At 46.7% G+C, this 27,460-nt stretch overlaps 1 protein-coding gene across 5 annotated transcripts; it reads left to right on the plus strand.

Annotated features, from left to right (window-relative positions):
* The first annotated feature begins 1,983 nt into the window (after positions 1-1,983).
* On the plus strand, positions 1,984-27,150 carry LOC148816017 (hamartin-like). Of its 5 annotated transcripts, none has more exons than XM_088940767.1 (22): positions 1,984-2,228; positions 7,664-7,892; positions 8,118-8,221; positions 10,782-10,934; positions 11,079-11,223; positions 11,560-11,714; positions 11,942-12,015; positions 12,134-12,336; positions 12,550-12,665; positions 13,760-13,895; positions 14,538-14,653; positions 14,984-15,077; positions 15,556-15,657; positions 16,683-17,268; positions 17,925-17,995; positions 19,234-19,400; positions 20,217-20,399; positions 20,600-20,710; positions 21,072-21,194; positions 21,544-21,731; positions 22,521-22,700; positions 23,596-27,150. In XM_088940767.1, exons 2-22 carry the CDS (start codon positions 7,784-7,786, stop codon positions 24,089-24,091), a joined length of 3,612 nt encoding a protein of 1,203 aa, XP_088796893.1. In that variant the 5' UTR covers positions 1,984-2,228; positions 7,664-7,783; the 3' UTR covers positions 24,092-27,150. The 5 variants fall into 5 exon arrangements, with proteins under 5 accessions (XP_088796893.1, XP_088796897.1, XP_088796895.1 ...); XM_088940771.1 differs by having other exon boundaries at positions 17,925-17,968; XM_088940769.1 differs by having other exon boundaries at positions 12,134-12,312.
* The last annotated feature ends 310 nt before the right edge of the window (positions 27,151-27,460 follow it).

A 27,460-nucleotide genomic window follows, 5' to 3' on the forward strand; every position in this document is an offset into this window, starting at 1 on the left:
TCTGACATTTACGGGGAACAAGTTACCAAGAAGATCGCTCTTTCATTGAGAGACTTCAAGAGGGACTTCGAAGCTGTTTTGCCTAGGACGTGGATAACACGGAAGCAGTTAAACTTATATATATTAGTAGTTCCAGGTAACAGGTAACACTAGTGAATGTTTTAATTCTGTTACAAGAGGAAAAATGAGTTTGAATGTACCAGTATCAATTCCCCGCTGTGACAGAATACAGTGGAGCTCATGATGTTGTAATGACAAACTGTAACCACTAGATGGAGACCTTCCCTTTAGGAAACAGATTTTTACAGCCAGCGTTGCTCAATCTGCTGTTGCACACAGGATTTACAGTTACTATTAAGAAGAAAACATTAAGGCGTGTTCTTTTATGGTTTACAGCATAAATCTCCTGGCCAAAGCGTTTTCAGCTAGGACCCTAGGGCCTGTGGGAGTCTCCAGGAACAGAGTACTTTGTCCCTGATGGTAAAAGCCTCACAGTGCTGGGGCAATGGGGTGCTGTCTGTGTGGAGTTTGCATGTTCTCCCCATGTTTGTGTGGGTTTCCTCCAGGTGCTCCGGTTTCCTCCCACTCTCCAGAGACCTGGTGGTGGGTTAAAGGGCTTCTGGGAGAACTGGCCCTGGTGTGAGTGTGTGTCTGTATCTGTGTGTGCCCTGCGGTGGACTGGCGGCCCGTCCCGGGGGTACCCTGCCTGGCGCCCGTTGCTTGCCAGGAATGGGCTCCAGCTACCCCGAACTGGATGAAGAGGTTAGAAAATGGATGGACAGATCATGTGAGTGGAAGGCTGGAAACACGCCTGGGCTAGACTGTCGCTGTAGGGCGTGCAGTTTTGGAGAGGAAGGCCTTGTGTAAAATAAAATAGAGGGCATCAGGCTACACTATTTACAGACCCAATGATGCGGAAAATCCATCTTTCAAAAGGTGATGCAGTGACCGAACCAGACGTAGGATTTGCGCTCGGCAAGACTCGCTAAAGAGATCTGGCAGAGCCGCAGACACCCCTGTCCTCCACAGGTTCAGGGACCCGGGATCACGGACAGCTGCGGTCTCTGATAACCCCGTCTCTGAGCCCACGATTGAATTATTGATTCACTTCATAAGAACAGCTGGTAAAACATTGGGAGGATTTCAGCCTAAGTTAAAAAAGGCCGTGCTCGCTAGACTCTTAACGACTGCATTCAAGCCATTACTGGCTGTATCTTGGACAATATGACAGCTCCTCTGGGGCTTCAGGTGCTCGTGATAGAAAGAGGCCCAGAGAAACCTGCAGGCACAGCGTGCCCTCCAGGAGCAGGACTGGGCTCCCTGCTGTAGCCTGAGCAAGCAAGCTGACGAATGAGGTCATCGATCAGCACTGGAGCTGCAGAGCCCAGCTGCGACGACAACCAGCAGAGACTGGGTCCGGGTGTGCTGGAATAAGTCTTACTGGTTGTGCTGGAATAAGTCTCAGTGGTTACACATCCTCCCTATCGAAATGGACAGCTCATCTGGGATGTACTTCACTGGCTTCTGTCAAGAGCGCAAAATTGGAAACAAACAGTGTCTGCCTGTGGAGACCTCAGGCCATCGGGATGAATGGCACAGTAAAACGAGAGTTAAAGAGACTTAACTCTGATGAAAGCCATTATATCTGCGATGGCCACTCCGATGGAGACCACGAGCTGCATAAACATCAAGCAGATTTCAGCTCTGCAATAATCGGGTCATAAAGAGGTTTATTCCCCCCCCCACTGAGAAAGGGTGAGCTGATTCCAACCGCCTCTCTAAATTGCCACCCAGTGATATTCACCCGCCCCCTGACAGAGCCTGCTGGCCCTTATCTGCCCCTGTGCAAACTCTGCCCCTCCATTCTCCTGCCCTTATAGCAGTCACGCGCCTGCGCGGGCAGCCTGAGTCACGCGAAAGCCGCGTCACGCACAAGCGCATCACTCCGCCTTGAGAGCGGGGGGGGAGAAACCGCAAACATTTTGGAAGGGCCTCGGCAGAAAAACGCCCTTTCACTCTTACCTTCGTGAATAAAAACGCGAGCCTCCAGTGACGCATATTACTGAGTGCGGTGATGTGGGTTTAGGCGGATTCTCGATGTGCGAGAGGTGAATCAAGGGGGGGCCAGGGATTATTTCGCCTGTGCGACCGCGGAGGAGGATTGGAGAGGGAGGGGTCGTGAGGTGTCCAAGATGGCGGCGCCCTGTGGAGTGGAGCTGCTCTAAGAGGTAAACAGGTCCATTTAATTAATGAATTTCAAGATAGACGAGCACTTTTAAGGTTTTAGGAGACCGTGAATGCAAATTGCGTCTTATTGTTTAACTTCTTGTGCTTTGTCATCGCTGTCAGAGCTCTACTTAGTTTTATAAGCCTCTCAGGAGACGATCTGAGAATCGTAAACAGCTTCATAATAAGTGTTTTATATGCATTTCCAGTGAGGGATATTGATGCGTTCAGCTGAAAAGGTAATCGGATTCAAGAGAATTTACTCAATTATTATTGTCTTATTGAGTTGGTTGCGTCCTTAGTCATTTCAGATATCGGTAAACAACGTTTCCACAGAAGTCAGGCGAACAAAAAAAGCTTAACCCCATAAAATAATCAGCGCAAACTTTCAGTTGTGGTTCACAATTGTTCAACTTTTTTTTTGCTTGCTCATTATCACATATGCAACAGAAGTATTAGGCAATGAATATTCAACTGCAATGTTATCATTTTAGATGAATGGTCTGAATAAGGAAAGGGATAGGTTAATGCTTAACTTCTCTGCTGCAACAAACGTGGTTCGACTGCATGTACATACAGTTCACATTTAATCAGATAATTTTGTAGTTTGCCAGTTTAATATAATGTGCAGTGTACAACTTTCGTTCTGATACGCTCAAACAGTCAATACAGTATCATGAAGTATTGCATTATGCATGTCTTATTTCCATACGCTGTTTACACTCTTCAGCACGGGGTCATTGCTCGGGAAGTTCATTAACTGCAGTGCAAATGTCGTCAAGTGCAAACAGATTTCAGCTACACCTCTACGTTTTAATTACCATACTGCGCGAAAACTGACTGACTGTTCGAACGTTTTCAAACTAAGTGTGTCCTGACTGTTGTGGTTTTGCTGCTCTGGTGTGTACTGGGTTTAAATGCACTAATTATAGTAGTACTGAGTAATAGCTTTGCAATTGAGATCCAATGAACGTTTTCACCATGTAGTACAGTTTTCGTTCAGGGTTTACTACAATCTAATACATTGAACTCAAAATATAATTATTACATGATTACAATGTAATATATTCAGCAATATTCCAACAGGAAATAAGGCTGTGTATATTAAACGTAGCTAAGTGACTCAGTGGGATTAGTGTAATGTTACAGAGCGAGATGTGTGTACTTGTTTTGTTGAATGGCTAGGATTATTGTTTGTGTTTAACATGTTGTTTGAGTGTTTTTTATTGCAGTTTTGCATGGTGAAGCTAAAGACACCCCTTTGGATGGATAAATAATTATATGTGTGTAACCCACTTTTTCAATATAAAGTGAGGGTTTTTTAATTGTTTTTCATCAACACATAGGCTAACAATGCTCTCTGGCTGAAATCCATCTTCTGCCTTTAGTGCTGTGAATTACTGTATATACAATATGTTTGTGTAAAAACTGCGTTTTTATTTGTCCATGTTATGATATGGATGGATTCTTTACAAGATGTCCTGAGTGATTGACTGGAATGGTACTAGCTGCCTTTTAGGTTAGTGCGTTTTGAATTGCACCATTGAATTGAATGAGGTGTTGGTTTTAACTGAATTAAAACTGACCCTAGGAAAGCTTGCACATGTCATGCGCAGTAGCGAGAACTGACTGTAGGCATTAGAGCTGGTCTTTACCACCTCCTCTAGAGCTTTGCATGTACTGCCCTTAGGAAAAATATCCTGCTTTTAGGAAAGCTGTTAGAATTGTGTAATGTAGGGCAGATTTTGTATTAATATCAAAGTATATAAATAGGGTTGTATCAGAGATGATTGATCTTTCTTTTATGTCCTTTAAACATTTCATTAATGTTGATTTGTTTTCGATGTCATCGTTATCCAAAAGGAAAGTTGAGCTGGATCTGTAATTTTGTATTTGTGAACCTATACCATACCAGAACCGGTATAAGAAAAATAAAAAATCATGGTAGAAGTTCCGCGAGATGTGTTAGAATCGAGGAGTAATAAATAAAATCAATTTCTCATTAAGTGTGGGAGCACCGTTTAATGTATTTTGAAATATTCCTTTGCTGCTTTAAAAATCTTAACGCTAAAAGTTCCTTATTTTACCAGCATTGCAAATTCTGTTGGAAATACTTTGGGGCCTGTGCCAGGAATTATGTGCATGAAAAGGCCGTGCAGTGTTCTGAATCCGTAAGATGATTTAAAAGCTCTGGCAAAGACAGGTCTTCTGTAGCTTTAGCTGTAGCTTCCCGGCTTTTCACAGAAAATCCTCTGTGGATAAAGTCTCAAGTACTAGAATGGTCTTCATTTAAGCTTTGTTTTCTTCATAGGTCAATAGCTTGACTGAGTGTTCCTGATCTTAAATTGACAGGTGATGTGGGATGATCTGTAAGAATGACTTGATTGGGCTGTCTGGGACCAGGGCTGGAGACCCCCGGGCTTCTGCCTCTGGGGGGCTGTCCCAGTGGTGTAATGTAAACCCGCCCACCCAAAGGGAAGAAGGCTGTGGGTGGGGGCTTTGCGAGGGGATTTATTTATTCGAGGTTAGGAAGGTATTCCTGGAAAGTGTGTGCGTGTTTCACTCCAGCTGATCCTGTCTGTCATCCCCGTGTCCTGCAGCTGGGGCACAGCTCTGATTGAATCCCAGGCCGGCGCCCCAGTGCTAGGTGGACTGTCTGCGTTTTGGGGTTGGGACAGAACGAGGACAAATGCTTTTCTCTTTTCGATGATGTCAGATGCCGGTGTTGGTGCTAATGTTGGTTGTATGTCTCGGGTGGTAGCAGGGCTCAACAGTTGGTGAGTAACCCACCATTTTACACTTCAAGCTTATCTATGTATACTGATGTCGATATGATTGTTTACAGAGTTCTCCTTCAAAAATGGTTTGGTGCCAACAGCTGTTTCCCAAAATAATTTGCTATTTCAACTAGTTTAAAACATTTCCCAGTGAAAATGTGTAAGATGGGCACAGGAGTGATTTATTTATGGGTGGTGACAGTTCTGAACCTATTAGGGCAAAAAACCTTATCAATAAAGCATTTGATCTCATTTGGCAATGATTGTAGAAGATGAAAAGGCAAAGTAAACTAAAGTTTATTCCAAAGTCTTTGATAGAATAACTGTGAGTAGTGCTTGACTAGTATTTCATAAAAATATGGTGTATTTGTTATTTATAGTTTCAGAATATTATGGTTTTTTAGTTGGACTTGACATTTCAGTGTTTTTTTTAAGTAAAAGGAGAGCAATGTGACTCTTAAAGGTCGGATCTCTACTGCAGTCGGTGTCCATTTTGTGTTTTATGAGTCTGTTTTGATGGCACAGTTATACAGTGGAATTACAGTTCTTGATTAAAGTTAATATTTGATTATTTTGGTTAATTTTTGGATTAAAAGATATCTTAAGAAGATAGTATTCAGTGTAGTTCAGCAGTTCATCAGGCAATCCAAGAAACATTTTGATATTGCAATAGACTCGATTATCTGTATTAATATGGATACTTGACTGTAGTATAGACAGATTTGTTGCTTCATCGTTTTAAGTGACAAGATTTTGTAAGACGTGCTGCATCCGTTTCACACCTGCTCAAAACATGAGTGACTGTTGGTTTTCTTGTAATCGTGTTGATTTTTAGAAAGACTTGCAGTTTGCTGATGTTCAGTAGATCACTAACGTGGTTTCGATGGGCTTCCATTCCAGATTTGCTAAAAGGGAGCTCCTTGTTCCTTGAACATGTTGATTTCGGTCCCTCAGGATGTGTAGAAATCAAACATTGCTTTTGCATGCTGGTGCTCTACCTTGCCAAGCACAGCATACATTTTGCAGTGCTCTGCCTGTGCTACGCTTAAACATATGTGTGTTATATGAAGGACTATAATTCTGCATGATCTTTTGATTTAGTACAAGTAAACCACTTAACCATTGATTAAAAACAAATGTCAATATACTTATAGGTAGTACTTTGTCAATATCGGAGCTGCTTTGTGAAAAAGAAGTCCAGGCTATTAAGTAACACTTCAGAAAACTGCATAGTCAAGGAGAAGGCAGACTTTGCAGAATTAGCTGATTGGCTTGAGATTTATTCTCGTATTTCAAAATGAAATCTTACGAGTTATTACAAATAAAAGTAATGGTATTGACACTTCGCTTTCCCTTGTTTGTTTTTGAGAACTGACTTGCTTGTAATTGGGATTGAAGCTGTTGTTTCTGCATCCCTCAGAGTGATAGCATAAGCGTAGTTTTGTTTGCTGCTTGGTTCAGACTGAACAATGAATTAAAACAAATCTGGTTGCACGTTGTGCTCAATTTTAAATGAAAGCTTTTAGGTCTAGTTGCTTTGACTTAACGTCTTTGAACACAGCTAAAGTAAGCACAATATGAGATGCATTTTGGCTGTGAAGAATACAGAGGCCATTAAATATGCAACAGTTGTTGGTGATAGTCCTTCATTCTCTTATGAGCAAGGTTCCAGGAGCTTGTTTTCTTTTTCTGTTAAACCGTGATATGGACACAGTGAGATTAAGGCTCAGCGTCTGTGAGTCTGCTATGTGCAGGTATCCTGTTTACCCCTGCGAATAAACAATAGACGGGCAAATTAAAATCCTAATTGAACTTCTGCTCTTGGTATGTTTATAATGCTGGTATGTAAAAAAATCACAATATTCTCTCAGTGATGTCTTAAATGTAAGATTATCAAATGCTGTCTAGCCCTCATGAAATTTTGGATGGTGGTAAAGTTGTTTAATTCACGTATGGATTCAATTACTTGTAATGCATTTGGAGAATCTTTGCACCAGATTTTCATGTGTTTTAGCTTTCTGTGTGATCATCTCGAAGTAGTGAGGAAATTCTCGGAGTCCCTGGCTTTTTTAATGGCAGTGCGGGTGGACATGGCCGACTCCGGAGTCTGGAGCATTCTGTAACGAGTGTTGCAATGAACGTCCAGGATGAGCGCGGCCTGCTGTAGCTCATCTCTCTGTGACTGCTCACGGTGTTGCCGTGGGTGTCCAAGGTTGTCCCTGCCGTGCGCCGTTTTGGGTCACCGATTCAGGATGTTGAAATACTTTTTCACAGCAGCGCGCAAATGCCTGTTAAAAGGCGGTTGTGTCTTGTTCTGTGTTCGGGGTTCCGCTCGCTGCAGGTTGTTGTGTTATTGTGCAGCAGGAGCAGCATCTGAATTCCTTTCGGAGCAGAGCGAGGAGCAGCAGGAGAACTGAAATGGGGCTTTGTGCTTAGGGTTCTAGTGTTTCACGAGTGGCTGCTAAATCATTCCGGAGTCCCCTTTGTACAGTATGTTTTAATTTGGAGCTCACAAGAAATGATGGGATAATATGGGTAAAATAAGAAGGTGTGTTTCATTGTAACTTGTGCTTTTGCCAGCGCCAGTCAGTTGTGGACTTACTCCTCGTGGAGGATGTGTGTGTTCGTGCTCATTGCGGTCTGCCTTCTCCTCTCCGCAGCGGAGCCTCGCGATCGTATCGGCAGGCGGCTCTGGGGTTCTGCCCGGGAGGACGGAAGGGTTTGAATAAGACGACCCCACAGCCGGCGACGCAGACTCGAGCCTCATCCTCCCCGACGACATGGCCAGAGAGCAGCTCAACGTGGCAGATCTCCTCCCCCTGCTGGAGTCCTCGGACCTCCAGGAGCTGGAGGAGATAAAGGGCATCATCAATGAGCACCTCCAAACAGGTCAGCCCTCCTGGGGCTTGTACAGTGCCAGCGAAGAGCCTTCTGCTTGGTTTTTATTGTGTCCATCTCTACCTTTCTGTGCCCTCGACCAGTTCGAATGGGTTTTTTTAACTCCTGAGACTCAGTCGCTTGACTGTTTTGTGCTTTTGTTTACTCTGAAAGGAAAAAAAAAAAGAGGGCAGCTTTTAATTGAATTGTTTGGGGCCGTTTTTGTGTGTCTGACAGATCGAGGGTCTCTCCTCCTGAACAGTCTGGTGGATTGTTACCTGGAGACCAGCTCCCAGCAGGCTTTGCACATCCTGTCCTCTGTGAGGGAGCCGCATGACAAGGTGAGTGGACAGGACAGGCACTCCAGGAGGACGTCCAGGGCTCCCCTGCCTCCACCAGCTCAAGTTAGCAGCACTGACGTTAGATTCAGTTTTGTCATATGAAAACTAATTCATTCCATTCGGTTCAATGAATGCTTTAATGTGCAAAAAATTGTAACGGCAAGTAATTCTTAAATTATGACCTGTGGCTCATAGAGAAAATAATTTGGAAGTTTCAAACTATATCCCCATTTGTGCAGCAGATTTGCTGCTGTTGCTAGGGGAGGATAAAAATAGCCTCTCAGTTGTTTCCTGCAAGGTAACACAAAGACATAGGACATTGTTGCGATGTCTTGTTGCGAACAGGTTGTCTTGTACTTTGCCAGGTCTTTCTCGTTATCTCCATGGCACAGTTCGCAAGCATTATTATTATTAAAAAATGATCCGATTATTTTAGAGAGTGACGGGTCCTGCACGTGAAATGTGAAAGCAGATCTTTAACACAAGTGCCTATTGTAGTGTAATTAAGTCTAATCCAAGACCATCTTTGACTTTCCACTATTCACTGACGGAAAGGTACAGCTATGCTCTAAGGGTGTTGATGAGCCCTTACGCGCTGGCAGAGAATCTGCCTCTTGTGATACTGCACAGTTGACATAGCAGGCTTGAAGGGAAGGCTGAACAGCCTGTACATACACAAGAGCGGCTCTGATTGCCTTCATCCCTGTGAGCTTCGTGCTGAACAGGTGGACGATAGAACTTTCCTGCAGGCTTTGCACTAATAGCAGTGAGTGGGTCTGTATGGAGCAGTGTGTTCACGTGCGAAGGATAATGTTTATTGTGTGTATGTCTAATTACAATATGATGTCTTTACAGTATGCATTTTTTTTTAATAGCACTGAAAGTTTTCAAATATCTTTTTTGGCTTGCTGTTTCCCTGTCCCACTTGCTGTATAATTTGGAGAAAAAAAAATCGCTACGCATTCCTTAGTCACAGGAATGAGAGAATTGTTATTCTAGTGGTTCTAGTTTTTGGTTATTTAATGACTTTAATTATCTTTGGCCTCTGATTCATTCGCCACACAGGAGTACAAATTATCGCACTTTCCTCTGGCATTTCTGCATCATCAGGTAGTTTCAGCCTAATTCAGCAAAGAATGTCCTTGCCGACTTCTGTTTTTATGCAGTACACTGTCGAGGATATGAGCGGAGCTTCTCAAAAGCTGTGTGATGAGTGTGTGTAAATATTGAATAGTTTTAATATGGCTAGCGTGGCGTCATATTCTGTGCGTGTGCTTGCCGGTTGAACCGGTTGAGCTCTGAGCTGCAGCCCCTGCAGGCGTGAGCCTGGGTTACCTCTGTCCTCTGTCCCCTAGCAGTGCCGTTCTGGAGCCTCGTGGCTTCCGCGGGTAGGACTGGGGTTAATCAGTCGTTTTCCGGCGGAGCGTCGGCTCCTGCAGGCCCTTGGTGATGTCACGCCTCCCCTCCTTCTGGCTCCTGGCCCCCCCCACATCGCTGCGGGGGATAAGTGGCCCGCTGGTGGGGAGGGAGGGCCCTTTCAGCCTCTCCTCCCTGTTCCCGCCTGGGAGCCGGGACATAAAGACAGAGTTGGGAAGGGTGATGGAAATAATGGGCGCGGTGCCAGGAGCTTGCAGGCACGTGATGCTGTCCGTGAAGGATGTGCCTCTCCGGTAGTTGGCACTGAACGTCTGTTATTTGTCACGCCTTACAAGATGAATAGCTTGAAGGTGGGTGAGTCTACACCTTCTCGTTTCCCAGTGAAAAACACGCAGTTGGCGGATCTAATAGGGTGGGTATAACAGAAATGGGTGATCGATTCCTTCTTTTTTTTTTATAAAGATATTAGTGTTCCAGCTCTACAGTTTCCTCTTGGAGTAATTACTACTTGACCGTCTCCAGTCCAGCTTTCACTTGGCACCCTCCACCAAAGCTGCTCTCATGTTACTAATTCTCCTCAATCGACTCGTGCTGCCTCTCCCGTCTTAATCCTTCTTGACCTCGGCACTGCTGGGTCGCTCTTTTCTCCTGTCAGCACCCGCTGGCCAGAGGTCAGTTGTGAAGGTGTTGAGTTGCCCATTTATTTTAGTTTCTGTCCCCTGGGTGTGAAGGATTGTAAGAGATCTTAATGATGAGAACAAGCCATCTCTCCAGTGTTGGCTATTTTCCTTAAGTGATTATATCGCTGTTCTTCATGACTATTGGCCTCTGCCTGTGCAACATGACACCGTATTCTCTGCCATACATCGACAGTGTTAAGAAAAGTTTAATATTGTGAGAGCTGTGACATTCCTCTTCTCGGGATATCTTGTCAAAAGCACTCTGAAAATTCAGTTGCACAGTAACACAAGCCCTACCAGCATCTGTCACATCAGTGGAGCTTCTCTGAGGAAGGCTGAAAGATTTAGCCTAAGCAGGTTCTTACTTTCTACAGTGTACCATTTTTGTACCGATTGTCCCTAAATACGCAGTGCAGTATTTTTTCATAATATACGTTAAGGTAACTTAGACTGCCCATCAGGTCCGCGGAGGGAGGTTCAGTGGATGTGTTTGACGTTGGCAGCACCTGTTTGACAAGATGAATGAGTGCATGGCCAAGCCCTCCTGCCGGTTCCCTACCCTCACGCTGCTGGGCCACGTGATCAGGAAACAGCCACCCTGGATCCACAAGATCTCCCGCACCCCGCTGCTGCTGTCCCTGCTCAAGTGTCTCAAGGTAAGAGGTCCCTCACTTGCGTAGGGCGGCTTGACGTGAGTCTGAGGTCAGTTTTTTCAGAGTCTGGGGTTTTTGTTTTCTTTTTTTAGCGCCGGAAGTTCCCCTTCTTGATCAGGTCTCGCTGTCTGACTTTTCCTCTTGCAGACGGATACGGACGTCGTCGTCCTCATAACTGGTGTGCTTGTGTTAATCATCCTCCTGCCGATGATCCCGCAGGCTGGCAAACAGCACCTGAATGAGTTCTTTGATGTCTTCGGGCGACTGGCTGCCTGGAACCTGAAAAACCCAGGTTAGAGCTTGGGGACGCAGACTGAAGACCCATCTGCCTTTAAATTACCCGATAAGCAGCCCCATCTTGAAAGATAGTGAAGTGAAACCAGAACATGTCTTCTGTTAACTGCTCTTGTTTTGTTTTTTTAATGCGGTTACTAGTTTAAGAAAAATGGAAATATTACTGTAAAATCACATTTGCTTGTTTGGACCTTATGAGAACAAGTAAGCGATGCTGACTTTGCAGTTGTGTATTCACCTTGATCCTGCAAGTGTCCTAAAAGCTGAATGGCCTTGCTCAGCAGCTGTCATGTAGGAAGAACCAGTGACTGCTGACACTGTTCCTCTGTTACAGGGCATGTCACTGAGGTGTACCTGATACACTTGCACGCCAGCGTCTATTCTCTCTTCCACCGCCTTTATGGCATGTACCCCTGCAATTTTGTTTCCTACCTGCGCTCACAATACATCATGAAGGAGAATATGGAGACCTTTGAGGAAGTCGTAAAGGTAGAACTTTTTTGTGTTAATTGACGTAAATATGTATTGCTTGACAGTATCTGAATAAAGGTCTTAATATCCCGGTTTGTGGTTAAATGGGCAGCAGCATTAATTGATAGTCTGACCCACAGCTCTGTGTTTTATAGCAGGTTCATTATGCGGTGCAGCCTGAACGTCTAGATTGTGTCGTTCTTTTGTGTGGGAAGTAGTTGACGTTCTTTGCTTGTGCTTCCTAGCCGATGCTGGAACACGTGCGGATACATCCCGAGCTGGTGACTGGAACCAAGGACCATGAGCTGGATCCAACGAGGTAATGTGGTTCTTCCACCAGGCAGCCTGGCCTCCTGTCGGAAGACTTCAGCCTACTTCAGATTTTTGAAGGTCAGTGAGCTTCTGCCTCTTTAGGATCGTGCCTCTCTGTGTTGCAGGTGGAAGAGGTTTGAGGTCCATGACATTGTTATCGAATGTGCCAAAGTGTCCCTGGACCCAAAGGAGGCATCGTGTGAGGAGGGGTACTCCACCATGCCCGAGCACTTCTCCACGCACTTGCAGCACAGGCCCGCCGACTGCACTGCCAGCCCCTTCGCCGATCTGCACAGCAGCTACGGTCAGACATCGGCTCATCTGTTCTGTAAGCGTTGGCCCGTGGGCTCGCCGGGGCTGTTGAGGCTCTTGCTTGGTAGTTGGGTAGTCGGAGAAGAGCCAGTGATCTCATCCAGCCGTTTCGTCAAGGGAGCTAACTGGCCCAGGGACCAGCTCACTGGGCCCCAGAGGAGAACCTCAGGCATCCGTATGCGCTGATGCGTGTCAGGTGTGAGTCTCTGCTGTGCGTGTGTTTTTCCAGGGAGCTCGTCTTCGGCCTCTTTCTCCACCCCTCGCCAGGCTGCGCCCCCTCTCTCCGGGACCCAGCCTCCGTACCACAGCCCGCAGGTGTGCCGCCACCTGCCTGACGCCAGCCAGGTACCGTGTCAGCCTGCCAGTGCAGCTGGGCTGGGCCCTCGGCCTGACCAGTTATTTGTTTTTTCTTATCCAGACCGGTGTTTTACAGTCTTCATATCAACTTTTTCTTTATCAGTTTTCCGTTCTCACTCTGATTTCTTTCCAATCTTTTCATTTCGTTCTCTTCCTTCTTTTGTGTGCTTTAAGAACAACTGGAAGGAAGCCCTTCTAGGTGTTGAGCCGTAGTCCCGTGTGTTGCATGTTATGACATCTCTTAATGCTTTTTTGCAATTTTGTGTCATGACTTACCAGCAACGTTTTATACGTAGTAATCGGGAAATGTTTTGGACTTCTTTGTAGAAGCTTCTGAAAAACTGGAATCTTTAATGATCCTCTCAATTGTTTTTTGCATAGTGTTGAATCAATAACCCTGTATTTATAATTGATTGTAGTGAAGAATAATGACACGAATTAAGAACAACCCCCCTGAAGACTGAGAGATTAATCGTTGTTTATACTGGGGTTCAGCAGATAAGGGAAATAGTACTTTTAACTGTTTATTATACAGCCTACTGCTTCTGAAAGATCACTTTTCCGCTTGCATCATGTAGACCATGAGCCTTCTGCAGCGCAGCTGCCAGCCTTACAAGGTTAACGATGCGTGGATTAGTCTGTGTCCGAAGTATGAATCAGCCCCTAGTTTTGAAAGGCAGGAAGGAGCTGCCTGTTACGAGTGGTTCTGACTCACTGTGTGTGTGGGTGTGTGCTTGATCACATCTTTCAGAAGAGAGAGTGCTTTCTGGAAGAGGAGTGCTCTAGCGTAGATCTGAGGTCTGAACTCTCCAATCCTACCATAGGTTGCCAGGCAATGAAAGGCTGCTGTCGTGGTGTTCAATCTAAAAAAAAAGGCTGCTGGATTTCTTTTCTACTCCATCTCCTATCATATTAATGCACAAAATTGCTTAGCTGCATGTGTTGATTATCCTAAAACATAGTGGAAACAGAAAATGTATTTTTTAAAGCTCCATTTCCATCCTCGTTCTCTTTCCTTATCTTCGAATACCGAGCTTGAAGCGAGCCGCGGTTTAACGGTGAATTCCTCCGGTGTGTTGAAGGATCCTTTCTGGAGCCCGTCCTCGGTGTGCGGAATGACCACGCCGCCATCCTCCCGGGGAATCTCGCCCACCAACGCCCCCCCGGAGCTATCCCACAGTGCCTCTCACCTCGCCAGCCGGGCGCAGGCCCCCGCAGGTGGGCGCGTGGTTCAGGACGTAAGGAGCAGGGTGCACGTTGTATGTGAGCGCCCTGCTTCTTCATCTGAAATCTTTTTATCCAGTTTCGATTTTAATAGTTTTGCTTCCCCCCTCCAAAATGTATCGCTGATGTAAGTTGTCAGCCCTCTGAGCAAGATTTACATACTGCATCTAAATTAACACGCTGCATTTCCGTCCCAGACACTGTACTTTGATTTTATCCAGCCATTGGTTTTTAGAAACCTTGTGAGCATCAGGCCGGATACTCCCTGAAAGGGAGGGCAGTCCATCACAGGGCCCACACAGACACTGAAATATCCACTCACACCAGGGCCAATTTTCCCAGAAGCCAATTAACCTTTCCACATGGCTTTGGACTGTGGGAGGAAACCGGAGCACCTGAGGGAAACCCACACAAACGCAGGAAGAACATGCAAACTCCATGCAGACTGCAGCCAAAGTCCAGAACTGAACGCAGAGCCCCAGTGGTGTGAGGCAGCATTGCTAACCACTGAGATTTTGTCTGATTTAAAAATCCTAAAAAATGATGAAAGATGTAAGTAACTGAGGAAACAGTAGACCAGTTATGCCCCCGGGCCAGAGACTGCAGATCTGTTTTTGCTCTGTCTTTGTTAAGCAGCTGGTGGAAAGGGGACGCCGTCCACCACCCCTGCCACCTGCTCCCCACCCCCTGCCCTCTGCGACGATTGTGTGCACGCGGCCCCGCCCTCCCATGCTGTGAGCCCCCCACAGAAGGTAAAGCACTTCACGCCTCTTCTGTCTCTTATAGAGCACGCAGGCCTGGCGATTATGGCTGCTCATGTCTAGTGTGTGGTAGTATACAACATTTTAGCAGGATGCATTGTCAGCTTAATAGTCTTCTAAGAGTGGATACTTGATATTTCTTTTAGGGTTTTCCATTGCAGAACTGGCACATTGGTGTTAAACGGCTTTCATGCTTTGCCGGCGTTAGCTTTTATGGCTTGTTTTTGATTTCCGTAGTGGCGTTGAGCTGCAGCTCAGGGTTGTGTGCTGAGCTCGGCTGCTCCGTGGGAGTATGTGGGTAATCGGAGGGTTTGTCCACAGGACAGTAAACCGGAAGCGGCGAAGCCCGGGCTGGTGAGGCAGGCGCCGGTCCGGGAGTCCGAGAAAGAAGGCGCAGATGTTGCCGATAGCCAAGGTCAGCGGGATCTTGATGATTCTTCTCCACCGAAAAAGCTGTTGACTGAATTTTTCTTTGTGCTGAGTCTCGGACCCGATTTTATTTTGTTTTGATCGCAAAAGTATTCAGTATACATAAAGCAAGTCCCTTGTACAGAAATTCACTGAGGGTGTTGGCCGTTCAAGCTGTTTTACTGTGAAAAGTGTGATGGACACATTGAGCAACTCCTGGGTTTTTCGTCTCTGTTGGGTAAACTTGTATGAATAGTAAATTTCACTGCTCCACTGTGCACATTTTTCACGATATGTACTTGTCAGCTAACTTTCTAAGCACCTTGTGTGATCTGTGCTCAAGCTCAGTTGGTCTTGAAGGAACCCGGTTTCATGTTTTCTAAATCTCTCGGAAGTGTTGGGTGGCCCAGTTTGTTTTGGGGTGGTCTTCTGGCCTGCGTGGTGCGGGCAATGAACGCTGACGCCCTGCCTGTCGTTGCTCGCAGACGCCGGGAGCGAGAACGCGATGACCGTCACACTAACAGAGCTGCCCGGGCTCATCAAGCAGCTGGAGCAGCAGGAGAGGATGGAGAAGGAGCGAGAGGAAGGTGGGTTTCGCCCAGTACTGCTGCCCTCTGCGCCGCGTGCAGTTTGTATCCTCCTGCACAGCAGCACATCTTTCGCCAGTGTTGGTTTGGCTGTTATGAGTTTATCTTTCAGCATTTCGAAGGATAAAACTGTTCCTTGCATATAAAATGGTTTAAGAAATGGCCTACACCTAAAAATCCTGTCTGCATTTTATTTTGTTGATGAAAATGAAAATCATGAAAGTGATTTAATGATCATGTAGAAGCTTGTTAGAACATCTAGTAATACATATTTGCACAAACACTTCAAAACTTTCATTTGACTAAAAGCCTTTTCTGTTATGGTAAAGGTCTTTAAATGTTCTGTAATAGAATGGTTCTTATTCCTGTTTGATGTATATTCATATGCATTTAGAAATGCACTTCAGCCTCAAGGAGAAATACAAAAAAGTTTAGACCTGGAAAAATATTATTTTATTTCTAAGAAAAATTAGATGAATTCAGCGCATTAAAACAGCTTGCTAACTTAAATCTCTAAAGAAGAGAACACTTACATTCTGAGAAAGTGGAATTTGCATCTGTTTGTTTTTAAGCCATTTACTCCAGTCACGTTGCCTTGTGCATTCTCTGCCTGGTTGTGTCAATGATGTGCCGCTACATAAACCTTATGATCCCAACACAAAGACCCAATACATTTCCAGTCTGGTTAAAAAAGATTTCCCAAGTATTAAGATAGATGCTCTATTGATCCCGTGAGGGAAATTGCAATGCAACAGCAGCTTAGCCCAGTCAGCACAGCACATTTGTGATTAGGAACGTCTCTGTTTTCTCCAGGATTGCGTGCTGTAGGGTAACAATGCATTTTGTTGTTTTTTGCTGTAACGGGGATGAGCTTTTTCTGCTAGAAGATGCTCGTCAACAATGCCATGCATTGAGAGGGCGGCCTGGGAGATGATGGATTACCGTTGGGCCGCGCAGCACAGGCGGGATGATTTGTTCCCTCGCCGCCTTCCTGACGCTCCCCTCGCTCCCTTGTCACCTTCCAGACGCTATCGCGGAGGAGCTCCTGAATATCGCCGCGGACGAGGGAGAGGCCTCGGGCCCCCGGGGGGGTTTCGACTCCCCTTTCTACCGCACCACCGAGACCCTGACGGGGAGCCAGAAGAAGGCCCTGCCCCTGGCCCCCAGCTGCAGCCTGAGCTCCGACCCCCACAACGCCGTGTCCACCCCTGACAAAGCGGGGCCGCGGGGGGGTGGGGCCCCCTACGGGCAGGAGCAGCCCTGCGGCTTCCAGACCGTGTTCACCCCAATCGACCACGCCGCGCGGGGGCAGCCCCCCACCAGCCCCTCCGCCCCCGTGCCGGAGGAGGCTCCCGGCAAGTACAGCCTGCTGTCGCCCAGCCCTTACAAGCTCCAGCCCCTGCCCTACGAGAGCCTGTTCGACCTGGCGCTGCCCAAGGCTGCCTCGCTGTTCGTGGGCAAGAAGACGGCGGAGGCGGCGTGGAGGGCTGGGGCCGAGCGGCCGGGGGACGAGGACGTGGGGGAGGGCGCCGCGTCCACGACGTCCCCGCTGGAGGTGCTGGACCGCCTCATACAGCAGGGCAGCGACGCTCACGACGAGGTGCTCAAGAGGTGAGCGCCCCCCGAGGCCCCCCGGGCCCGGCGCCCTGCGCGGCTGCCCAAACGGGAGACGGATGCCCGTTGCAAGGGGGACGACGACGGGCCTTCTTGTGTCCGTTGGAAGGGAGAGGCGTTTACGTTGGCTGCTGCCCAGAAAACCAGATCTTTTGTGATCATGCAGCACGTGCCGTCAAATTAAGTGCTGGTGTTTTTGCAGCTTTCTTTTTTTTTTAGAGCTTGACACTCCCAGTGTGCCGTCTTCATCGGCAGACCTTTTTGCGGATTTATTTTTCCGTCGCTGGCAAAATTGCACGTAGGTTTTAGCGATGGGAAGAGCTGTCAAAGGGCACAGGAAATGTAGCGCTTAAAAGCCCTCTGCGCGGTTTTGATTGTGGTTTGTGACATGCTTGTTTGGAGGGCTCGAAGTTTGGATCTGCTGCTCCCATTGTGTGCTTACTCCCACGCTGTACAGTACATGCCAGGAAACAGTAACTGGAGGTTTTGCAGAATAAAGTACCTTTGCCTTTTGATTTAGGAAAGCCAAAAGGCTGTGTGGCATTCTAGATAGCTAATATAGCATTCCTTAGCTAGCTGAGCGTAAAGGATTCTATACAAGAGTTAAATTGTATGAATGCTCCCTCCTTAACCGGTTGTTTGTTTTGCTGCAGGCTACCTTTGCCAACCAAGTCGGCTGACTGGACGCACTTTGGAGGTAAACAACAGAGTATTAAAACAAAAGGTATTACAAAATCAGTGAAAGATTAATTCTAGGTTTAAACTCGAGCAGTGCAGGAATTTTAAGTGTTCCATGATTTCTAGATGTGGATCCCATTGCAGATGTAATTGGTTAAACACCTTTGAAAATGAATGTGGTTATTCTGTTTGAATCGGAATCTGTTTCTAATAAGCATTTAATGATTTATAGCTCCATAACTCCATAACTGAACAAACTATAGAGTTTTAAACTCACTGTTTTCCCTGACTACTTGTACTCTGGAGAAGATGCCACCGTCTCTTGTGAATTCGCGTTTTATGTCCTCATGTCCTTGCAAAGTACAGTAAAATCTGTTTTTTTACAGAACGGGTTGGGCTTCAAGTTAATTCTGTAATAAAGCCATTTTCAATAAAAACAGTATTGTGTATTTCACCACATCTCTAAGGGTGAAAATGCACAGAAAGATATTAATAACATTGGAAACAAACGTGTAGGTCTTCATTAACAAATACGTAGCCTCCTGCATATGATTGTGTAGTTCCAGTAATACATTTTCTACATTCTTCTGGCAGGACAGAAAATACGAGAACAGCTATAGTTGTTGAACAAGGTGGATTTAGATCGCAGGGCAGGACCATGCACCAAAACAAAGAAGAGTCCGCAAACTATTAAATCATTTCTGAGAGGGGATGCTCAGTCCTACAAAGTCACGAGAATAAGCTGTATTCTTCACCGAGTTTGCCCTCTGCTTCAACTGTGTCCAAACGGAGCAGTATTTCCCCTCCCTTGCAAGTTGCCAGCAGAACTAGTTTCTTGGCAGTAGGCAATGATGAGGATGTAAAGTTTGGAGGCCTTGGGACATGAATGCGAATTATTGAAGTGTGTGTTGGAGTGTTTTCATGTGGCTGGGGAGGTGGGGGGGACCAGCCAGTGCCACAGCAATGTGTAACAGTGTACAACTCGCTGGCTTCCGTTCTGTAACACTGGCGTGTCTGGCAAAATGATACTGCAGGAATTTGGGATTTAACTGTACTGCTTGGCTGGTTACAAAGTGTTTTTTTTTGTCTGGGGACCCCATTTATGTGATGGGGAAAAATAAAACAAGTGCATTTGAGAATATTCATGACCAGGGAATCTCCCATTGTTCAACTTCCTCCAATCCTGTGTTCCTGAGGGATTTTAAGGAGGGAAATTCCCGCGGTAGCATTGATGGTGGTGGGGGTCTCTCCTTTGAAGAGCTCGCTGTCCTTCCCGCCCCGCAGGCTCGGCGCCTCTGGACGAGCTGCACACCCTGCGCAACCAGCTGCTCCTGCTGCACAACCAGCTGCTGTACGAGCGCTACAAGAGGGAGCAGCATGCCATCCGCAACCGCCGCCTGCTGCGGCGCATCATCAACGCCACCGCGCTGGAGGAGCAGAACACCGCCATGGTAACGCCCCCTCCGCGCCGGCGGTCTGCAGAGAGCGTGGTTTCAGCATTTAACACGCACATGGGGTTTGTTAGCCCCCTGTACCCTTCTGTACTCGTGCGTGGCCCGCTACAGAAAAATGAAAGAAAATACCCCATGTCCAGAAAGGGTCTTTATACAGACTGTGCACTGTGTGTCGTGTTTGCTGATGTCATGCTCGTTATCTGATGTTTAATGATCATCCCTGACTGCATGCTGCAGGGCCTCGGCAAGATTCTGTGCAAACGTTTTGTGGGGGGAAAAAAAAGCTCCTAGACGTAATATCACGTGATCGCACGCTCATACATCTTTGTTGTCAAGGGCTGGCTCTGCACAGCTGCAAAGCAATGGAATTAGCACATCAGGTCCGGCCCCAACGCTCCATTTCTCAGCGGGCAGTGGAGAGGACCACCGCGCCATGCCCCTTGAGTGCTGCCTGTGGGTTAAGTTTCATTTGCAGGCCAGGGAGGAAGATCTCGGGAGAAATTAATCCAGCTGATCGTTTTAGAGTTGTTTTTTGTCTCTTCAAGAAATTCGCACAGAATGAAACATTTGGGCGCTCCACAACTGTAATTACTCAAGAGTTTCCTGTATGAAAGAATAGTCTAGCTGTTTAATGGTTTAATTATTCATATTGACTTTTGCAGACTGTTAATTTGTGTGGTAACTTTGGCATAGCGGTCGACAGTTTTCAGTTCATTCTTTTGAATGTTGTACAGTAAGCAGGCGTGACATTGAACGTGTTTGATAACGTATACCAAAGGTGACTTACGCCTCCGTCCTTCTCCAAATCTGCAGAAGGACCAGCTGAGCCTGCAGGAGGTGGACATCCAGTGCCTGAAGGACAGCCTGCAGAAGGAGCAGCGCAAGTACCAGCGGCTCCTGGACGACCGGGAGACCGCGGTGACGCGGCTGAGCGGCCAGATCAGGCAGCTGCAGCAGGGCTGCAGCGAGTACCACACCAAGAACCAGGAGCTGCAGGTTCGAGCCGGGGGCCTGGGCGCACGCGTGCCGCTGTAGCGCGGGGTTTGGAGTGGATTATCGTCAAAACTCTGAGAAAATATGTTTGAGATCAGTGGAAGAAACCAACAGGTCTTTCCGAGACCAGTGCACTGGCGCTGTTTTATAGCCTCAAGATTAATGTGCGTTTGTTTTCTCCGGGGTCTCGCTGCTTGTTCCAGAGTAAACTGCAGGAGTGCCAGAAGAAGGTGGGGGAGCTGGAGGCAGAACTGCAAAAGGCCAACAACAAAGTCTGCAACACGGGACACCTGCTCAACCAGCTCTCTGTTAAGGTACAAGCCCTGTCGTGTGGATCCTGAAGGTCCTAAAGGAGATAATCTGGTGATCTTTGTCGCGGGAGTTGTGCGTTCTGGGGATTGAAAAACGGATCACATGAGGTGGCTCTAAAGGTTCACCCGTGGAAACAATGTAACCCCCTGTTCTTGAGGTGCTGATTTGACATTAGATAAGATTTAAACTCAGCTGACGTGTTGTGTGGCAACTTTGATGAATATAAATGACAAGTTCTTTTCTAACAATTCTTACCTTTCTCATTTTGAGGGTGTGGCACAGGGATCGTTTTGGGTTTTTTTTCCTATGGAGGTGGAATAAAGAATGAGTCCAGATTTGACTCTCTCTTTTCTGTATTTTCAGCTCAACAATAGTGAGACCATCCAGGGACAGATGGAGTTTCTTAACAAACAGCTGCTGCTGGTGGGTGAGGTCAACAAGCTGGCCATAGAGGAGCTGCAGCACTCCAGCCCCGACCCCAGCAAGGTAGGGGCGCACCTCTCAGCAGCCGGCATCTCGTCGGATTGGTAGAGGCAGCCGGGGGTGACATTAGCCACCAAGAATCGCATGAGCTGGGTAAGGTGCTCAAGCCTGCAAAGGTAGCTGGGGTCTGACTGCACTGAAAATTGCTTGCTTCTTGCACTTCTCTCACCTGGGTTCAAAACCTGGCGAGGATGAGCTGTGTTCAGGTTTTCACACTCAGATCTAGCCTAACATTTGATTTTAGCATGTGTTTAAATTCCCCCCCCCTTTGCGTAGTCTTAAGCACAGTCAACACCGTAGGCAGCATGGACTTGTGATCCCCGTCCTCTTGTGCGTGTGTGCTGTGTGCCAGGAGGTGGACATGATACGGGCCTCCTACGGGAAGGAGCTGGAGAGGCTCCGTCAGAGCCTGGTGCAGCAGGGCCAGCGGCTGGAGGCCGCCCAGTACCGCATCGGGGAGCTCGAGTCCCAGCTCGCCAAGAAGGAGCACCTCATCGTGGAGCAGAAGAAATTCCTGGAGGATGTCAAGAGCCAGACCAAGTAGGGGCACAGCCCGCACCGAGAGTGGTCGTCTTGTCACACTAAAGACGTTTGTGCAGTGGTGTCCTACCGAAATGCTTTGGTAGCCATAGGGCTGGGAATTTAGAGTAACGGTGTTAAACCTCTCCTTACCTGGAGCAGTCGTACTCCTGGTGACCCACACGCCTGCTGGTCTTCATTCCAGCCCACCTTCTTTGGATAACTGAAGCCTTACTTGATTGAAGAAGTTGCTTGAAATTAATTTTTGCATTTTGTTCCTAGTTACAGGTTTGGGATTTTTTTTTACATTTAAAGAATGCAAAGGTTAAAGCTCCAACACGCTGAAGAGCTGGGAGCAAACCGTCTAAACGAATGTTATTATTATAGTGAAGGGTTCGACAGCAGGTGTGTGTAAGTCGCCAGGACCGGGGCTGGGACCCACTGCTCTAGAGTAAGGGCAGTCGTACGCACTTTGTGAAGTGTTAAGGGTGTAATGCAATAAAAAGCAAAGTTTATTGTAGCTTCATTGGATTTTAGCAGCAAAACTGTATTCCTGTACGATACAAGTAATAGGTTATTCCATGCTGAAAAGAAAGAAAATGCAACGTTTCGGCTGTGGAGCCTTCTTTGGGTGTCCTGTACGATAGCCTGAACTTATGGTGAGGGATATGTAATAGTAAACCTATTTACAACACCGTTGGTAACCAATTAGTAGTTGTTTATAAACCCATTATAACAAATTGCGTTGACCTGACGTGTGACTGACGTTTGCAAGGAGCCTTTGAGCGGAGTTGCCTGGTGTCTGTGTAGGGGGGAGCTGCAGGCGTCCCAGAGCAGGTACCAGGCCCAGCGGCAGGTCACGCAGGCGCTGCAGATGGAGCTGCTCGAGCTGTACAGCCGCCTGGAGAAGGAGGACGCCGGCGCAGGTGCCAGTGCGGCAGCGGCGGCAGCAGGGGGTGCCACTGAGCCATGCAAGCCCACCGACTCCAGGTAGGGGGCACTGGAAACACAAACTCTGTAGCACCTTTCACTGCTGAGCGCCAGACCATTTCACAAACCGGGCTCGAGCTGAACGTCGGGACCCAATTCACCCTGGCCATGATCCGTTTTCACACCTGGGTTCTGGTAGGAGGCGTCGCAGTATCAGAGCACTGACCAGTAGATTCAGAAACAGTTTCTTCCCCCAAGCAGTCTGCATCTTAAACAGCCCAAATTAGCACCTGCACTTTAAGGTACTTGGCTGTATTATAATGTCTAGTGTCTAAATCTATTGTACAGCCAAGACCAGGGGTTTCAGTGAACCCTTCTGCTGTGTGCAAGTGAAAGCTTTGCAATGTCTTAGTTGTAGCTGGTTACTTTAAGGCAGTACTTTTTGGTGCACTGTGGCACAAACGTAGCAGAGTACACAGCGCTGACACCACACCTTTACTGCTAAGTACTTTTAGCGCCAGAATGGACATTTCACCCTTAATTTCTAAATACATAGTAAACAAACAACAGGAAATGCAAATCTGGCAAATAACACTGTTGAGAGTTGAAAGGAAATCAGTATTTGACTTAAATCTTATTGGAAATGACCAGTGATGAAGTAACTAATGTCCAGTTTTCCTTGTGATTTTCCTGCTAATATGTTTGTTGAGTCTAAAGACGCTGCGCAGAAGAACCGAGCGTTGAAGTCGGCGTGACGCTGCGTGCTCCGTATCGAGTTCTTGTTCGTGCTGTAAATGAGAGATTGGCACACACTGCTCTGCTTTAGGCAAAAATCACTGTAGCCCGTCGCAAAGCGGAAACATGCCCTGTATGTATCAGATCGGGCAGCACGGTGGCGCAGTGGTTGACGTTGATTTGCCTGCTGACGTCTGTGCTTCCTTGTTTCCTGTTGTAGGACGGACGGCGCCAGCTCGGGATCGGGGTCAGCAAGGCAGACGGCCCCCTGTGACAGTACGGGCAGCCAGACTGACTGCCCGAAGGGCAACGGCAGCACTTTATCGCCCGGGCAGCCCCCGACTTCCCTGCCGGCAGGGCACGGCGGCTCCGTGAACGGCAGCCGTGACCCCCCCCTGGTCCTGCTGGAGCCCCCGCCCGCCCCTGGCCATGCCACGCTCACGGTGGGCTCCTACCCCACCGCCAAGAGCTTCCTGGGCATGCGCGCCCGCGAGCTCTTCCGCAACAAGAGCGAGAGCCAGTGCGATGAGGAGCCCCCGCGCCTGGCGGGCCTGTCCCAGGCGCTCAAGACTGAGCAGTGCGTGGAGCCCGCGGGCGCCACGGGCGCCGCGCCCCCCGCCGAGCCGCCCCGCCCGCCGGAGGGCAGCGGCGCGCAGCAGAGGCAGCAGCAGCTGCGGATCATGGACTATAACGAAACGCATCATGAGCACAGCTAAAGAGCTCGGGAGGAGAAAGGAAAGAAAACGAAGCCCAGTGTTATTATTCTCATTCCTCGAGTGGACAGCAGGATTTGAGCCTCCATTTCAGATTGATTTCCTCGGCTCCTCTCGTTTTGTTGTTTCCCCCACAGCCGCTCGCTAGTCCGCTCGCTGCACTTTGCCCTCCTTCCCGGCGTGGTGACCGATCTGAGGTCAGGGCTGCCGGGGGGGTTCGTAGGGCTGGGTTTCTTCTTCGTTTCTAAAAAGAAGGCTTCTCGGTCCAGCATCGAGGGTAAGGGCGCAGGGCAGCTGCTGGTCAAGATGAGAAGGAACTCTGCATGTTTGGCTGTCATTTAAAAAAAAAAAAAGTATTATAAATGAGGAAGAAAAAAGTCAATCCTAGGACAAAGGCGTCCAGCAATGAAATGTTCAACGTTCTGGGTGCTGGAGCAGTGTGCCGAGAGCCTGTTGATCTTTTGGGTGACAGCAAGCGAGACCAGATCTGGGTTGCATGTTTTTCAAGATGCCTGCTTCCAGGCTTGCAGGGTTTGACTGCAGTTTCTTCCAGCCAGCTGGGTGCAGTGACAGCTGTCAGGGTGACTCCGGGGTCCGTGCTCCCCCTCGGTCCCGGAGCTCGTGCTGCTCTGTCGGTCCGGGACCGGTTCCTTCCTGGAAGACCCAGGAGGGGGGGGGGGGGGGGATCTGGTAGTTTAGCGGTTTGTAAAGTTATAATTATGCGAATCCACAGTGGCACCAGGTGATGTGGTCAAGTGAAGCAAAATTTCGAAGCTGCCGAAACCAAGCAGAAGTTATGTTTTTTTTCCTTATTCTGCCTTGCTTTATCTGCATATTTTAACGTTAACTTTAGTTTTTCCCCTACCTTCTTTATGGGTTCATTTTTCACCTCATCGTTAATACTTCATTCTGGTCTGGCCATACAGTCAGGCTGATGTATAACCTGGTATTCCAGTCGAATAAAATGTGTCTTGGCTCTTTTTTAAGCAGGTTTTAAGGTTATCCAGGTAGAATACATTATAGATGGACCCGTGTTGGCAGGACCGGGAATAGCAAAAGGACCAATATTTTTATAAATATTGGTAAGAGCATCTATTGAACTTGGCGGCACGACCTTTTAACATGGGCTGAAGGCTGTACCTAGAATAGGATAACATTTTGGTCGTTTTTCAAAATATCCTGCTCTTATTCTTTCAGTGCTACTTTACTAACGCGCATCACCTTAAGAGTTCATTTCAAATGTGAATTTAAAATGAAATTTTGTGTAAAGTTTGTCTCCATGTCTTCAACACGACAAAAGTTATGCATGTTACTTTTTAAAATTGCGCAATTTAATGAAAATTATGGAATAACCAGAAAAATCAGTTTAAACTCGTATACTAATGAAATTTATTAATTTATTCACAAGTTTTATTTATCAGGTGTTCTCCTATGAGGGGGGAATTTTTAAAATAATGAGCCCCCCTCTGTTCAAATTCTAGAAAACAAGCTAGAAATGTTGATATTAGATATTTGAGTCATTACTTAGAAGGAATCTCTTCCTCTTTACACTTCAGCCTGCACTTAACTGACCATTGTAAGCCATTTCCACAGACACCTCACTGATCAGATCTCCCATTGTTACTTAATTATGGTTTTAAATCCAGTGGGATAGATCTTGCAGTTTTTCCAGATTTCTTGTGATGCAACCATTATAGATGGAAATGTCCACAAAGTTTTATCGGGATTAGGGATGTACTGGGGTATTTTCCGGATGTGTTCCAAGGAAATATGGTTTCATTTCGTTAACCTGTGCCGTGAGTCTTGGAATTTATAAGCTAATAAGTACAGATGCACCTGTCACTGTTTGTATGCACTTTTGGATGGACATGAGGAGGGTGAACTACAACTACGATCTTGATGGTCACTAAAAAGCTAAATGAGCATAAACGGTAGCCATTCAGCAGTACTCTTGCTCGTAGGATACTGCTGTCTTTCGCCTGGGAGTTCTTCTGGGTGCAACAACTTTAACACTACCCTTTTAACTTTACATACGGCATATGGCCCTGGGCCATCTCCACTGTGAAACTTCACCAGTACCATCTCCATACCCCACAGCTTCGGCATCTGTAGGAAAAATGTTGTTTTGTACTTTTCTGTCATGTTGAGCCAGTGTCGATTTGCCACAAGACCTTGATATTTAGGATTCAATGTCAAGCGTCAAATCTTTTGAGACCCTTTTTATGTTCTGACAGCAGGGTTTTCTACAGTTCCACTGCAACCTGAGTGTGCAGCTGGTATAAGAAGGAAGAGGTGCCTTCTCTCCTGTGTCAGCGTTTTTAAACACTCCCAGAAGGAGTGTTGTAGAGAAGGAAAGGCCAAAGTTACATTCTGGATGATGATAAAATCGTACTTGGTTATACTGTGGAAAAACAAAGGTTTTAGGCCTGGTGCCACTGTCTGTAACCCCTACCTGATAAACTTGGCCATTCCCTGCAGTTAGTATCTGGTTTCAAGACAGTGCTACACTGGGACTGAACATTAGGGTGGTAATATTTAGCAATTGCTGGGAACAAAAATCTGTTTGGAAATAGAAAAAATGTTTTTGTTCCACTTGATTTTTTTTAAAACTGAAAAAGCTCTAGCTTAGAAGTTTCTGTGGTCAGTCCAAAACCTTTCGGAAGCTGTCATTGTTTTCTTTCTCTCTGATACTGGATCTGGAAGTGTTAAAGGATGGTATTCATGTCTGATGCTATTTGGAGAAGCAGTTATGTGTTACATAATCGGTGAATACTGTTGTTCTTTAATACAAATCCTGTTGTCCGCTAAACGTTTCTGCTGTTATCCAGTCTGCCTTGCTATCCTAAGCATGTACAACAATCCACTTTAAATGCCAATAATAGGAAATACGACGTACAAAGAGACTCTATAGTATGGTACAATCTGAGCGAGACTGAAAGGGTGGAATCAAGAGGGACTTCTTTTTGAAAAGAATGTTGTGAAAACGGAAAAAGTACTTAAAAGCAGTTGCTCGTGTTTAACTGTGAACAAAAAAAAATGAATAAAAATAAACTTGTCTTCAATGTTTTGCACTACAGATTTCAGAGCTTGTTTTCCATTATTTTTCTTACATGACCTTATTTCATTCACAGCACTGTCTTTCTGCCCCTGGTGAAGCATCTTTAATATACAGGTTTCAGAAAGCACTGTCTGGGTTAACAAAATTGTGTTTCGAGAGGCTTTTGACGTTGTCACTTTCTGGTTCTTGCTTGCAGGTGCTGTTGTACAGGTGAGTATGGTTTTATGTGCTGAGCTTTTTACTCCATTGTGTTTAATATCTGTGTAATTGATGCACAGGACTTGGCAACCTAGATTCTTCATGTCTGAGAAAGT

The sequence above is a fragment of the Atractosteus spatula genome, chromosome 23 (assembly GCF_055471065.1).
Source record: "Atractosteus spatula isolate fAtrSpa1 chromosome 23, fAtrSpa1.hap1, whole genome shotgun sequence".
Taxonomy (NCBI): domain Eukaryota; kingdom Metazoa; phylum Chordata; class Actinopteri; order Semionotiformes; family Lepisosteidae; genus Atractosteus; species Atractosteus spatula.